Here is a 15850-nt window from a genome sequence, read left to right as displayed (position 1 = left end):
GCTATGTATTTCGCGAATGTCGCAAAAGAATGTAAACAGTCGATCATTCGTTCTATCGATAAACCGCAAAATATTACAGTAGGGTACCACCTATTTTATATATATATATATATATATGTTTGACACCATTTATTATATATTTAAGACGATAATTCTTTACTGACTACATGTTTGCAGTGAATATCTTGCAACATTTGTGTCGTGTACATTTTGATTGTACACATAGGTTGATTCTTTATTTTACCAATATATTCACGATAATCGTATCTCACTAGGGTGCTAATAAAATTTCAAAAGGTTCTATGTAACCTATATATATGCAATATGTACATAGAAGTTTCCTCTGGTAAGTGTGCAAATACTTTCGTTTATTTTATCTAGAGACACGTAAATATCTTGAAAATTGTAAGCGATAAGGAAAAATGTTTCAGACACATGTTTTGCGATATCTAGGGGCTCGTATGATGTCGATATTCATCTTAACCTGCATATATACTTAACTACTAACTTAACTGCACATGTACACAAAGGGAGAGAGGAACGCAAAGCGAGAGAAACTCGCGATATCGCGAATGAAACGCATTTGCTTTACGCGATGTTCTCTTCTCGAGCATCGAGACGAGAAAGGCCGAACGATCGCGCCAACATTTACCTACGCGTTGATGATGGCACGAGAAAAGTTTTCCCACCTGAACAATTTTTCATCGATCGAAGCTCCTCGATATGGGGAACGATACTTTCGATCTAGAGCCCGCATCGAGCACGCATCGAGCACGCAAAAAAGAAACTAGAAAATCTGCTGGCTAGGAAGAAGATGCTATAGCTCGTCGCTAAACTAGTTTGTCCGGAAGCGAAAAACGACTCCGCTTACATCCTCTCGTTCTCGGAACGTGGAAACGATCGCGATTGCGATGGCGACACACGCAGGACAAGAAGCGGAAGAGCAACATCGATGGAATTCGTTGAAACCAAGAGAACCTCGACTTTTTCTACGTACTCGAGTTGCGTCCTTTATTCTTCTTCTATTTTCCTCTGTGTGTACAGTCTTCTTCACTTAACGTTTAAAATCGTATGGATCGCAGGGTTATCAGGGACGCCATAAGACAAAGTGCAGTACGCTACTTTCTATTATATTGCATAGTTCGTTAAATAGTTGGATTTCTTCGATAAACTTTATTAAATCGTGACTCGATAGCCGTTCGAATTCTGACGTGGGAACGCGGAACGGGGAAATTGCACTTACAGCGATTTAATTATCGTTCCAGATCTGGCGGATGCTAGCCAGTTCCAGCGAGAGGGAGTCACCACGTATTCTCAACTTCTGTTCGATGTCGCTAGACAGCAGGTCGTCGTCGGCGCTCGGTACGTATGTTGTAACTGGATGTCATATAATGAACGATATAATTGTAAAGTAAAGCGTTAATTCTTTGAGTAAACGCATGATCGAACATGGAAACGCGTTCGCGAACGTGTCGCGAATGCGAAAAATCGAAACCGATCGCGAGATCGACATGCGATTTGGCTATCCGCCGAGCCGTCAACCGGTTATTTTTCTCGGCGACCGAGAAGCGACCGGTCTCGTCGACGCACTTCTCCGAGGATCGGGATAACGTCTTGGCCGCTCGCCAAATTGCTCGTGTTTCACTCGACTCACAAAAATACGTTTTTCACCGAACTCCAACCGATTCTCGAGAGTCTCTAGTGCCATTGGAATGGGAATTAACGAGACTGAAAGCTTGATGATGATTTCATGGATAGGATACATGTAGCACACAGTGATATACGAACAGCTCCGTGTGAAAGTATTAGATCATTTACGATAATGTTACCTTAATGGCAATTATGTAATAGTATATCTAATTGACTGTGAAATCCTGGAACATTCTATATATTTATATGTACACTTCCAACCATCAATATCAAGACGCTTATGTTCGCTACGTCCATTGAGAAACTATAAGAGATTTTACTTCGTTTGGTATTTTAAATTAGAAGGCACGAACGAAGTAACAGATTTATAATAAAATACTTGGAAGATAAGAAAAAGTGAAAAGCATACAATTTGTACTAAATATCGGCTGACGTTGTGAAACTTATAATCGGCAGTGTATATACACGACTATCAGACATGTATTTTCTCTGTATATATACGTGTGTTGCTCCCTATTCGCTATCGCTGCTACGATGCACGAAAAAAAAAAAAAGAAAAAAAGGTAAATAAATAAATCGCTCGTCTGTACCTAAGGGTACAACGAGATAGCTCGGATAGCAGCCGCATTCCAGCTACCCGACCGGCTGCTCGAAATCGTCGAGGAACGCGCGAACGCCGGTGATCGATTTTCGCGATCGAGTACCGATCGAATCGAGCGTGGAAAGGAGCGTACGCCCTCGTGTTACCTTCTATTAATAGAATGCTAGTTATTAACCGCGACCCACGTACGCGCGCGGCCAACTAGTCGAAGAAACGGTGCATGTACGCTTGTCTCGTTCCTGACAACAAAAAAGAAAAAAAAAGAGAAAGAAAAGAAAAATCCAGCAAATCCGAGGTCGTTCCCTGACATATTTAAACCAAACCCAAGAAACATGTGGAAACTAACACGGTGAAATCGTCTTGGTAGAATCTGTTTCAAGACGAGTCGCTTTCTCGCGAATTTATCGCGACTTTCGAAGATCGATCGAAGAAAACACGAGCGTGGAAACGCGACCGAGTTGCAGAAATAGCAAGAGGAGGGAAAGGGTGTGCTCTGGTCTAGGTGCGTGCACGCGACACGGCGCCACGATTTGCATTCTTCCAGTTCGATTCCCGTGGTCGACAACCGTGACGTCACTGAGTAGTAGATTACCAAGAGCGTGTCGCACCGAGATCGCGACAGGTATGGCAGAGACGTGTTTTCCCTTGTCTCGTTGTTAAAACCAGCGGTTCCTTTCTAAGATAGGACTAGCTTCACCCGTTGTTGAAACGTTTCTTCGCATCATCTTCTCGTAAATCAGAAATGATCGTTTTTCCAAGACAAAACACGCTTTTCTCATCTGTCTTCCTACAGCCTTGTATATCTCGTTCTACCCGAGCCATTTATTATTTTCCTGCTTAGTTTATTGATTTATCGACCTTGTGGCGATTCTAGAACTTTTTTATAGCTCGATGTCTCTTTAACTTAAACCACGAAGAGGACTGTTGGTGTTTCGAAAGAGATTCCTTTATATTTTCCACGAATTTAAGAAATTTTCCAACCACAGAAAAGTTCGGTTTAGAGAGCTAACTCGCCTGACGAAACGTCATCCTCAACTTTTTATATTTACATTCGCAAAGACTGAGACGTAATTGGATCTGATTTATTCTTATTAAGCTTTAATTTCTTAATTTCTTAATTATAGAACTTTCTGATTAAGAGATGACCTGGTTAACAGGTTGATAATTAATGGATTCATTCTGAATTTCTGTCACGCATTGCTGCTCCTGCTTTATGCGCTCCTCGTACGGCCATCGAACTCCACTAGACGCGTAACAAACGCGAGTCGTTGGACACAGTTTCGTCGGACGAGAACGAGGTCTCCGAACAATCCATCCTATTCGTTTAACGAACAGGAAGCAATCTGTCTCAATAGGATTGCCCGTGCGTCGTACTCTTGTTCTACTACACTGCTCATACTCGACCCTCGAGTCGATCATTCGCGTCCTTTCTCAAAATCGCGCGCGTCTCGACCGTGGCGTCCATCGCCTCTGGTTTTCAACCCTCGTCTAACTGATACAGGATTACATCCGATACACGCTACAGCGTCCGAGGTCTGTTTGTCTACATATTATCGTAGCCCGCGAATATTTATACAAATTCGTATTTTTATAGCGTAACAAATGGAAGCTAAAATGGTTTTATTGGTAATTATCAGATTGCAGATTTTTGTACAATTTTATGTTTCTGTGAGAACTAAAGAGGTGGAATGTACGTAGTAATTTGTTTCGTTTGCTGAAAATTATGACGCGTACTCCGTTAAGTTTATCATAAATCAGCTGATATACCTGATCTTTGGCCAGATTCTTATATAATTTTTTTAATAACATGGCTGACGATTTTATGAATTTATTGGCTCCGTAAACATTCTGCAGTCCGTGAAACACCGATTGTCACGCAACTAAGTCGTGAAGCTTCTGACATGCCGCACGCTGGAAAGAGAAAGACATTGCTCAGTGGGGAGATTATATCGCGTCGCTATATCGTGGCAGTGATTCTAAACAAAACACGACCGCGGAAAAGAAGGTCGCTAGTCTCTGTTGCGTTGCTAATATCCGTAAATTGTTTCTAGTTCTTATTTTCGATTCCTGCTTCTTTTCATCAAGTTTCACACGCCTAACACATACTCTAGAAACGCTCCTTAAAATGGTAAAAATCGCATCAGAATCAGTTCAGTGACGCTTATCGGGAACTTTATTTCATACTGTATAATAGATGTATAAAAATCTGCAATCGAATAATTATTTAGAAGACAAAAATTATTCATCGATTTCGATGAGCCTGAAATATCTTATCGAGATACAATATGTCGAATAGTTTTTACCAATACGTATAGCCGCTACTCGGCTTTAACGAGTTGTGCTGTGAATCCAATTTTCCCACATTATATATTTCATATGAACTATTATAAAATACTTTTTCCATAATTTCGGGACTCTCCGTTCACGTGTCACATTCAAGTCGATACGATACATAATCAAAAAGCATGTACCGGCTTGAATGCACACTGCACGTAGCGAACGTGTTAGAACCGTACAACTCTTCGGTGTTGCGTTAAATAGTTGGTTTTGTATTTTTATATGCCAAAAGTAAAAGGAGTGAAATACAATGTCGAACCTAACTTGACGTAAGATCGCAAAGGGTTAATCGGCCCGTGTTCGATACTCCGATCGCCGAGCCGCTTCGCTCGACTAACGATCGCTTTTGGTGCGACTGTCGCGCGCGTAGTCGCGCATAGTTGCGGCGTGCGCCCACGTAGGCGCCGTTTATGCTTCGTTGCGAGTTTTCTACGGCGTGATTGCGCGATCCGCACGCTCTCACCGTGCCGCCGCTTGCGAGCCACGGCTTTTTACACGCGTCGCGACCCACGCGTACTTTAAGCCGAGACTTTTAGACTCGCCGAGCCAAACGAAAACGAATCGTTGCGATTCCAGAGATAACCTGTACCGGTTGACGTTAACCTCGTTGACGCCGCTCGAACACGCCTCCTGGCCCGCGCCAGAAGATAAGAGCAACACCTGCCAGAACAAGGGTCAAAGCGTCGAAGACTGTCGCAACTATGTGAAGGTTCTACTCACCAATGGAAAGAGCCTATTCACTTGCGGCACATACGCGTTTAGCCCTTGGTGCACGTGGAGAGAGGTAAGTAACCATACGAAGTAGAGAAAGCGCAGGAGATTATGAGCATATTAGGTGGAAACGATATACGTAACTAGATTGTGAACGTTGATGCATTTATGGAAATTTCGAAGATGAAAAAATGCGAAGAATCCATATTATGTTCATATAGAATTCGGATACGAAGCATTCAATGTATACGAGATGTCGTAAAATTTTGCGAATGACACAAATGTTCGCTTAGATTCTTAGATTAATTTGCATAAACATCCGTAGTCTAGATATATCGCAGCTATAAATTAACGCGCGACACCCATTAATATACGTAGCTGTATCAAGAATTGCAAAGGAAATTTAAATCTTGCACCTGTTTCGTAGAGGAAATCTAAATCTTCAACTATAAAAGCTATTTGGAGATCGATATATTCTACTTGCAATATTTCGTTCAGACTTTCGTCTTCCGACGTTTCGTGAACATTCCTCAGCGTGCACCTAGAAACATTGGGGCAGGCATTGAAACGTTTACGGAACGTTAGAACAATTCATTCAGTTTACTGCTATTATATTTGCTGGAGATCTTATTGGCAATGATAGTATCATGTATCTTTTGCACATATCTGCAGTACGTAAGAACAGGGTCGATTCGATTATTTTACAGATCGAGAACATCAGCAGCGTAACCAGCGAGATGTCGGGCGCAGCAATGTGCCCTTACTCGCCGCGTGCCAACGTAACTGCGTTATTAGCCAGAGGTCCAACAGGTGGATTGTTCACCGGGGCGCCAACCGATTTTTCCGGCGCGGATCCAGCCATATGCAGAACGCTTGCCTCGCCAAATCTTCGAACGCATCAGTACGACTCCAGGTGAGTCGTTTTCCCAATTCTCGACGATATCTCTCGCAACCTCATTATCTTCAACGTCCGTGGCCGCTTTCAGATGGCTAAACGACCCCCAGTTCGTCGGCAGCTTCGAGACGGAGGATCACGTGTACTTTTTGTTTCGCGAATCAGCCGTCGAGTACATCAATTGCGGCAAGGTAACGCAGTTTAACGATCGATCAACCGAATCGTTGCACAATGATCTGGAAAGCTCTATATTTTATGGTTAAAATTAAAAAAAGAAAGCGACTCTTTTTGTAGATTTAGTTTTTACGACACAAGATAATTCGACCATTTGCAATAAATTATTTGAAAAATTTGTATTATTTTGCACTGTGCAATGGATTCACCAATCTCGTTTCCTCTTCCTCTCTCATTATCTGACATCCAAAGATCTCTCTGTTTTCGTTGTTTTCAGAAAGTCTACTCGAGAATAGCGAGAGTGTGTAAAAACGATCGCGGGGGTAAAATTATGATGAAAGAGGTCTGGACCACGTTCAGCAAGGCACGATTAAATTGCTCTCTGCCCGGCGAGTTTCCTTTCTACTACGACGAGATTCAGGGCGCGGTCTATCATCCGGAAGAAGGCATCGTTTACGCGACGTTCACCACGCCCATGTAAGTCTCAGAATCTCTGGATGTGTTACGTCGTAATCGCATTCCGCGTATCATCTCACGTTCGCTTAACATTTTTCCTCATGTCTGTGCCGGTACTCGCTCACGAAGAAACGAGGAAATTGGTATGTACAGTTTCCCGAAATTTCCCACACGAAAGGGTGTTACGATGATGAGGAAGGTCGCATATCATTTCCAGTAACTTTAGTACACCAACGAAAACAGATTCAAAATCAGCATATCTCATTTTCAAAGTGCTATCAATTTATAATCAACTAATATCGGTAGTAATAAACTTTTTCGCTCCTGCAATAAAATGAAATTATAGCGACATTAGATTATTCGATAAGTGTCTTTCTTTTACAGACACGTCTTTTACAACGATGCATCTTTATACAAACATGAAACCTAATTTGTCAAACGTTGTGATCCTTATTTTTGATAGAACAAAATGGATCATACGTAATTCGATAAAATAATATAAAACGGAAAATATTGTTCATCCATTATTTCCTTATAAATCGAAAGAAGCTTTTCAGACGATCTAATAAATTCAACTGTTCGATTTTGTGTACTTCTGATCAGATTTTATCGCGTTGTATCCCCTACCTCGTATCTGCATAAGAATAGAAAGTTTTAGGGCGGTTTTATAGTTGCCAGACGCAGCGTATTTTTTATTTCTTAGCATACTCTTCTTCTGCTTTCCTTTTTTCGTTTCTTGAATGACGAAGAAGGGGAGAAAGACCGAAACTCGCTAAACTCGATGTGTATTTTTAGCAACGGAATTGCCGGGTCGGCGATATGCGCGTTCAACATGTCCGCGATCACCGCGAGCTTCAACGGACCTTTCAAGCACCAAGAGAATTCGGGCGCTGCCTGGGAAAGGAGGCCATCTCATCACAATCGTCAAAGATGTGGTTCCAACGCGAACGTCGCTCCTCATCAAATTATAGACAATCAGAGGTACCAGCTGATGGATGATGCGATTCAAAGCACGACTCTGGAGCCATTGCATACCGCTTTACTCGAGAGATTCACCTTGATCGCTCTCGATGTCACGCCAACTAAATTGCACCGAGGTGTCACCGTGCTGTATGTGGCTACTGATGTTGGTTTGATCAAGAAGATCTCGGTTTTACCGCGTACGCAGGAAACTTGTATCGTAGAAGTTTGGGGTCCCTTACCATCTACGCCGATGACAATGCAGTTCTTGAAGGACACGCAGAGTCTGTATGTTGGTACAGAACTCGGTCTATCGAGGTATGCAGTATGACGTACATTATAGATAATAATAACTGTCGTTTGGCTCACATTGGTCAGAGTCGGTTCAAAAATAAAAGGAATATCGTATTTACAGAATACCCGCTGCCCAGTGCCATAGGCATCGAAGTCGCCAGGCTTGTCTCAATGCTCAGGAGCCATATTGCGGTTGGAACGAGCATTTGATGAAATGCGCTCCGGCCCCGAAGCAAAACCATCTTGCCAATCACTGGCATCAAGAAGTCACCAAATGTCCTGTCCTCACAGATCCTGTGGATGGTGGCTGGAGTGCCTGGAGCTCTTGGTCTCCGTGTCAACACGGCACCACGGATCATGGGCATTCTCATTCGCATGCGCATTTGCACCTTCATACCGAGACGGTAAGTCAGTGGCACGCTGTCGTTCATGTCGGCGTAATGCACGAATAGATGGCGATAAATCAAAAGCGAATCCTTGCTTTCACCAGGGCTCAGACACTTGTCAATGCCAGACACGGGATTGCAATAACCCGCCTCCGCAGCATGGCGGAGCAACTTGTTCAGGAGCTAAAGTGAGAGTAACCAATTGTACGGTTCATGGCGATTGGACAGCTTGGTCATCCTGGTCAGCGTGCTCACAAACCTGCGGTTTCGCTATGAAAACACGTCGACGCACGTGCACGAATCCGGCTCCGGCTTTTGGAGGGCGAGTGTGCGTTGGTCATGATCACGATGATACCGTCTGTATAAATCTTCCACCTTGTCCTACGCCAGCGAAGGTAGCACCGCCACCACCACAGACATTTGGTCAGTGGTCATCCTGGAGCGCTTGGAACGCTTGCTCCCGACCTTGCAACGGTGGTAAGCGTGATACGAAGATTTCATCAGTTCTTCTTTAATAACAATCTTTTGATAAATGATCTCGTCTCAATGACTTGTAGCCTGTCTCCTAGTGATTGACTTTTAATCGTCTGTTTGACAGGAATACGGATACGAAGAAGAACGTGTGAGAGTCCCTCATCACGAAAGCCTGCTACCGTCGAATGCAATGGATGCGACTTTCAAGTAAGAGCAGCACGCACTTGTAATAGCTTCGTGAAATTTCATTTATTCGAACGTGACTCTAGTGAAACTCCATTTTATTTAATGCCCGATTAAACGAGCTTCCGCCCATTGAATTCATTTAAATGATATTTAGACAAGGTTTATAATCTTTGTTATATATAGTACTATATTTATTATATTTTATTACACTTTTGCTATCGCGTTTCTCTCAAACAATATATCACCACAATCACGAGCTCGCGTTTCTATCTTCTACAGGTTGAGGAATGCAACTCTCATCAGTGCGTCGAAACGAAAAGATACTCCGGATGGACCCCATGGCTAGCAGTTAATGGCAGTCTTCAAAGTACAAACATTGGTTACGTAGAAAAACGGTTTCGATTTAGTTGTCGTGCCCAAACTGACGATCCATCCAGTGTCAGGGTGCAACTAGCTAAAGAGGAAGAGCGCTATTGCAGAAATGATGGTTCATGTCTAAGAGGAAACGCGAATCCAAATCCGTACGGGGATCTCGGAGCAGAAGCCGGGTGGGGAGAATGGTCCACATGGCGGCCTTGTGATCGACCTTGTGGCGGAGGTTCTCAGCATAGAATGAGGCAATGTGAATCACCACCTTGCGAAGGTCCATCCGTGCAAAACAGGTTGTGTAATGTGCATCCATGTCGGTCGAACCAAATTGGAATCGCAGGGGCTGGAGGCCAGTGGTCTTGTTGGACTGACTGGTCCGATTGTTCGGTATCGTGTGGCGTTGGCGTCCGTTCCAGAACAAGAGAATGTCTAGGACCGGAGGGTTGCGAAGGTCCAAGGTTAGTTAGAGAGACTTGCGAGATGCCCAGCTGTGAGTCTCTGGCCGGTTGGGACTCATGGTCACGTTGGACACCTTGCGACGATGATCATCAACAACATAGGAAGAGACAGTGTCTTCAACATGGTAACGGACTCTGTCAAGGGTCCAGCAGAGAGGTGCGCGACTGTTTACCCGATTGCATGGACAATGGTGAGTATGGTCGAACAAAGTCTGACTTATTTAATTAAAATTACCTACGGAAAACTTTCTCGCAGACGCTAAAGCAAAAATTACTATGTATGGTACATACATAGTGTATGTTATGTTTAAACGTAATTTTTCAGATATAAATGCCCTAAAATCAAGCGTAGAACGCTCGGGTGTATCTATCGGCGTGGTAGTAGGCAGTTGCATAGCCGGATTCCTAATTGGCTTGGGCGTGGCTACGGTTTTGAGCTTCTGTTACCTGAAGCGACGACAGCAACGAATTCCTGGTAGTCCTCACTATATCAGCAAACAAAACTCCTACGTTTCGGTTCCGTTAAAAGATGTAAGTCGACAGTCTAATCGCTATACTGTGGATGGACATATAATACATAAAAATAGTACTTTGTGTCTATGAGAAGTTTGCTAGGCAAAAGAATGCACATTCTGCATCTTCTCATTTCTGCAACTATGTTACAAGATTTAATGAATGAAACACATATCTACTTCGGTTCCATTTCTTTAGTCATCTTTATTAAACTATGAATTTAAACATCTACAGTCCACTAAACCACGCATGTGTCATGCTTTTTACTAACACTAGGTCTTCTTTCGATCTAGGTAAACGCCAAGCGACAGCCTAGCTTTTCCGGTAGTACGAATGGTAACGGAACTCTTCGTGGGAAGAACAATCCAAACGTGAACGGTCTCGGAAGTCCGAAACTGTATCCAAAGAGTCTGGACTACGAGTCTGCCACCTTGAAGCGCAATAGCCATGGCCAACAACACATTCGAGTCGATCCTGATCAAGACAAATACTACTGAACGGGCAGCGTGCAATCAGAAATGAACGAACTTATTTCACTGCCAGATGGCTTCTGCGTTGCGACTAAACGCGAAGATCTGACACGAACACCTATCACGAAGAGACATCGCCATGAAGGCGCATAGCGAGAACGGCGAGCAAGAAATAACGAACGCAACATGACGTGGCTATCATCCATCTCTCCAACAATTTTGAACTATATATGCGAAGCAGTTTAAACGAAGACAGCTTCCAAATGGACCAAGGAGAGATGCAAACGCGGACAGATCGCCTATATTAGAGATCCAGTGATATTCACCCCATATATATTTGTTTACTCAAAACTATAGAGACGATCAGCTCTGGTTTCGCGTTGAACGATTCAGTGCCATCGTTACGTCGCGAACGCGTGCATCGCTTCGTAATCTCGTTAAACATGAACGACAAAGGACGAACATGTAACGTATCGAAACGTACCTAACTAAACGTGTGTGGATGTGAATATGAGTGCAGCTATGTGTGAAAGATCCTGTAAGAGAGAGAACGGGAGGGTGTGAACGGATGTGTATGTATGCATAAAGATTCGAGTCATGTGATTCGCATATTTTTTATTATTGGCTCACATTGAGTCGCGGTCACGCGTCGACTCGTACGCACGACAAACGATAGTCGAGAGAAGAGGAAAACAGCAACGATCGTCCGTGGGATTGCGTATCGTGATTCGCCGCGAAAGACGATCGAGCTTACGAAAACTAAGATTTAGTCGTGGATTTGATTCGAACCGTTTCGGGTCGACGAGTTACGCGCGGCAAACGAGCGTACAAATGGACGACGTTCCGTGATCGAACGGACTTGAAACGCTTCACCTCGTGTAGTATCCATCACGCGACTGCAATAAAAGGAACGATAACGCCCGCAAAAATAGGGTCCTTGAGCGAATTCATCTTTTCCCCCGAACTTTTTTCTTCTTTTACCCTCTGCGGCGAGTGAGGATGAACTTAGTCCGTTTACAAATCAACCGACAGCTTTTCTATCTTGTCGATCACGTAATCCATGGAAGCTTTGGTCGGTGGTGGTTGACAGGTGACGACCATGCGGAAAAAGTTGCCAATATTCCTGTACGATAGCGGAGTATAGCCAACCATCAGTGTCCCCTCGAGCATCATGCGTTCCTTGATTTTAGCTGTGATCTCGTACAATTTGTTCCACCATTCCTGAGTCTCCTGTTGACCTTGCATACTGGGCGGTATGTACCTGTTACGAATTGAAAGAAGGAAAAGATACGATATACAGATATTAATTATGAACACAGAATTGAACACAGGGTGTGGCGGATGATGTATGGAGATTGGGTATATTGATTACAGAAATAATCAGGATGCTTGCTGTTGCAACCGTCCAATGTATTTCGAATCAATTTCTTAAAATAACTGATAACGTCGATGGACGTCCTTACAGGAGATTTTATTCCGCTGAAGTAAATCGCTTGTAGGTACTCGACAAAGACTAGTAAATGCTTTTGTGTCGTAATAATCGTCTACCAAATGATTACTCGTATTATTCGTAACTCACTGACTAACTAGCGCTCGCGCTCGTGTCCGCTTATTTATACTGGTCAGGGGAGAGTCAGAAAATTCGAATTCATGTTTCACCGACGGTTGCACATAGCGGCGACATTGTTTTGCGCGGAGTTTGTTTGTCATTGCGTTTCATACGTCAAGGCGGTGTCAATATCTCGAGGCAAAACAACGACATGAGTCGCTCTCGCTTCGCTTCGTCCTATAACTCATGTAGCACCACAAGGGGATACGATGATATACAGAGAAACAACGATACTCACCAAAAGCAAATGTTACAACCTTCGTACCGGGGAAGTACCAAACGAAATCCTTTTCGACTTTTAATTCGTTCGAAAAAGTATTCGACCGCGGACATAGCGAGTTCCACGGATTCGCGAAGTCCTTTGGTCCCTCGTGCTTTCCACATCAACCAAAATTTGGCTCCGTCGACCTACAACGAAAAGAACGTCACATACAGAAATTGACGATATGTATTATGGACATAGTCAACCCAGAACGTTTACCTTTCTCCCACATTGCAAACTTTTATCACCGGTGTCCCAAGACACGTCATAATGTTTATCCTGCTGGAACAAATACCGCGCTCCCGCACAATTTGCTTCGTGCAGAGCGTTTTTACCCTTAACCAAGAACAGCGAGCATTGGAACGGTGCGCCAAGCATCTTGTGTGGATTCCACGCCACGGAATTCGAGCTGCATCGATCGAAATGCGTCATAATATATCACGATACATGGATCGACCGTGAAGTAGAGACAAAACAATACATCATTGAAGCAAGAAAGACAAAAAGATCGAAGTTGATTACGTACAGTTCGATTCCTTTCAACCGGTCTCGATATTTCTCTGAAAGTAACAGCGTACCACCGAGACATGCCTGTAACACAGCGACAATTATGCGAATTACAATGGGAAACCTTTTTCATTTACCGCTCGTTGCACTCATACTTGTACGAACGTCAACATGTAACCATAGATTCTCCTCGTGGCAGATGGCCGCGATTTCCGGTAGCGGATCGAAAGAGCCGAGGACCGTGGTGCCGCATGTAGCGTTCACGAAAAAAGGTAAATGACCCTGTTTTTTGACTTCCGCTATGGCAGCCTTCAACTCGTCTGGTCGCATTCGTCCAAATTCGTCGCATTTAACCTATCGAATGAATGAATCTCCTGTTAACCATTTAAAATGCAGCGAAATTTAGTCTACAAACGGTGGTTCACATTTTCCAGCAGCAGCATATGCATTAAGTTATCATACGGGGTTAAAAAAACATCCTTTTCATATGAATCTTCGATTTATCGCTATAAAATAAAATGTTCGACGTTGGTGATAACGATAATCCAGTTTTCTCTTACCAAGATAATAGACGTAACGATAACGATTAATAGAAATATGTCAGTACGTTATCCAATATGTTACTGGCTATAAAAAATATAAAATGCAATTTGCTAAATGATTTCTAAGAATAACTTGCTGACTATGAGTTAGTTAATATTGTATGAAGTATATGAATATCCGATGCTGCTTGCAAAGAGTTAACAAACGAAGTGAACGCGATGATCCTCTTGTACCTTATAAACGTGATCGGTTCCTAGGCCCAACCAGTGGGCTCCTTTAGAGATTGAATAGTGACCAGCCTCACTGGTGAAACAAACCATCGGCGGAAGACCCGCGAGACCCTTCCTCTTTACATCCGGAATCATTTTGTATCTGGCCATCACCATACCATACATATTTGATATACTACCACCAGGACAAAGTATGCCATCTCCTTCTGGTAACGGAGGATACCCAACCAGTTCCAACGACTTTTCTATTATTTGTCGTTCCATCACCGTGAACACGGGAGCCACCTCGTACGTGTATCTAATAAATTAAAGGTATAAGGTAAAATTGTCTGGGTCAGAAGGACGTTTGAATTAAGCTATGTAATTTGCCTTGCAATTTGTCAAACTACAATTTTTTAGCAGTCTACGTTTGGAAGGAAACGCGTTGGCGAACAATGCTCGCAAGATATTCGAGGATTATGATTATAATTGTTACGATTATAATTTTCTCGGATAGTTTTTCAAACGTGCAGAAATATTGTGTGCACAATGAAATCATCGTATCCGCGGGGATAGGTCGCACGATTTATCACTGATAATAACAAATGCTATATATCTATGATAGAATTCAACTTATTTATACATTAAGTGGCATGTCGTCGTGTGTACCTGTGTTAATTAACAATTAGACATTAACAAGGATAATTAACAGTAGACTAAAATAATAAAGATATAGTAGTTAGCTGTGCGATAACAGTACAAGATCTATGCGATAGACGTTTTAGGGGACTATAAGAATCACTTTCACGAAAATACAAACATACGATAAACTGTTCGCAAATAAGCGAGAACACGCCTTCCAAATCAACGAATCAACGTCATATAAAATATCTTAGATAAAAGCTTACTGGCTGGTATTAAACACATCTGTCAACCAAGAACCTGCCAAACCATATTCATCGATACCAGCGTACAGCTGATTATGAAAATGTGGACTGAACGTCTTGATAGAGTATCGAATCGTTTGTCGTATTGCTGTCTCGATTTCTCCTTTAGTAGCAGGTTCCTCGGTCAGTTGTATCGATAATCGTTTCTGCAAAATATGATCGATATTCAAGAGAAACTTCTGCAAACTTGTTTAGACTCGATGCGACAAACGAGCGATGCCATGTTATTGCAATTTCATAGCAATGACACTATATGATTTAGCATTTTTATATCTTCGATAACGTAATAGCACGTTCGTGTGCATTACATCGTATAAAGCCTTGAACGCTGAATCTTTTACAGCCTATGAGAAAAATTACTCGATCTAAGAAACTTCTCGATTTTTTTAACAAGACATAATATACTGTATGACCCGTTTAAGCTAAAACACAAGTACTTTATCGTTTAATCAATTAAGGAACATTATGAGTACGTCATAAAAAAAGCGTAATTTAAACTTGAAAGGATTAAGAGCAAAATCTTTTCAAGTCGCATAGCGTCGCTATCACAATATCGCAACAAAATTGCATCGCACGTGCGCATCAAGCCACAACTTGCAGTCAAAAGGCTCACCTGTAGCTCTTCCGGATGGACGAAGTGCAAGACGGGTTCGTTACCCGTACGATCGAACGCATTTTCCTCCTCAAGAATTTCCAATAATCGTCCTAGCAGCTCGGTCATCGCCTTTGCGGATGTTGATGCGACTGTTGTATGTCGTAAACTGTATTGCGGCTGTTGAAACAGTTAGGTCGACGGCACCAAGCAGCGACGTTCCCCCACGCTGTCGACTCGGTCATTC

The 15850-nt window shown here is 42.8% G+C and overlaps 2 protein-coding genes across 3 annotated transcripts in view; one reads left to right on the top strand and one right to left on the bottom strand.

Moving 5' to 3' along the window:
* LOC132911720 (semaphorin-5A) overlaps positions 1 to 11863 on the top strand; it is a 26470-nt gene extending 14607 nt beyond the window's left edge. For both annotated transcript variants that reach the window (XM_060968583.1, XM_060968582.1), the window contains exons 3-14: positions 1266 to 1362; positions 5165 to 5372; positions 6007 to 6212; positions 6286 to 6385; positions 6646 to 6845; positions 7620 to 8102; positions 8200 to 8482; positions 8569 to 8941; positions 9063 to 9145; positions 9404 to 10142; positions 10277 to 10482; positions 10758 to 11863. In XM_060968583.1, the coding sequence (XP_060824566.1) occupies positions 1266 to 1362; positions 5165 to 5372; positions 6007 to 6212; positions 6286 to 6385; positions 6646 to 6845; positions 7620 to 8102; positions 8200 to 8482; positions 8569 to 8941; positions 9063 to 9145; positions 9404 to 10142; positions 10277 to 10482; positions 10758 to 10961 (3182 nt within the window). In that variant the 3' untranslated portion in view covers positions 10962 to 11863. The remainder of the gene's footprint in view (positions 1 to 1265; positions 1363 to 5164; positions 5373 to 6006; positions 6213 to 6285; positions 6386 to 6645; positions 6846 to 7619; positions 8103 to 8199; positions 8483 to 8568; positions 8942 to 9062; positions 9146 to 9403; positions 10143 to 10276; positions 10483 to 10757) is intronic.
* LOC132911722 (acidic amino acid decarboxylase GADL1) lies at positions 11535 to 15850 on the bottom strand. The gene is made up of 8 exons (XM_060968587.1): positions 15625 to 15850; positions 14973 to 15157; positions 14089 to 14383; positions 13478 to 13666; positions 13332 to 13396; positions 13025 to 13214; positions 12782 to 12951; positions 11535 to 12195 (listed from the first exon to the last, which is right to left on the bottom strand). Exons 1-8 carry the CDS (start codon positions 15730 to 15732, stop codon positions 11949 to 11951), a joined length of 1449 nt encoding a protein of 482 aa, XP_060824570.1. The 5' UTR covers positions 15733 to 15850; the 3' UTR covers positions 11535 to 11948.

Source organism: Bombus pascuorum, chromosome 11 (genome assembly GCF_905332965.1).
Source record: "Bombus pascuorum chromosome 11, iyBomPasc1.1, whole genome shotgun sequence".
Classification (NCBI taxonomy): domain Eukaryota; kingdom Metazoa; phylum Arthropoda; class Insecta; order Hymenoptera; family Apidae; genus Bombus; species Bombus pascuorum.
This window is presented reverse-complemented; position numbering and strand designations above follow the sequence as displayed.

Bases quoted from the DNA above. Each gene is read 5' to 3' on its own strand.
- LOC132911722 (XM_060968587.1), bottom strand. From the start codon at position 15,732: ATGACCGAGCTGCTAGGACGATTATTGGAAATTCTTGAGGAGGAAAAT. The intron at 14,384-14,972 runs GTAAGCTTTTAT...TTAATTTATTAG, and splicing joins GATGTGTTTAATACCAGCCA to ATACACGTACGAGGTGGCTC. The intron at 12,952-13,024 runs GTAAACGTTCTG...TTTTCGTTGTAG, and splicing joins GTTTGCAATGTGGGAGAAAG to GTCGACGGAGCCAAATTTTG.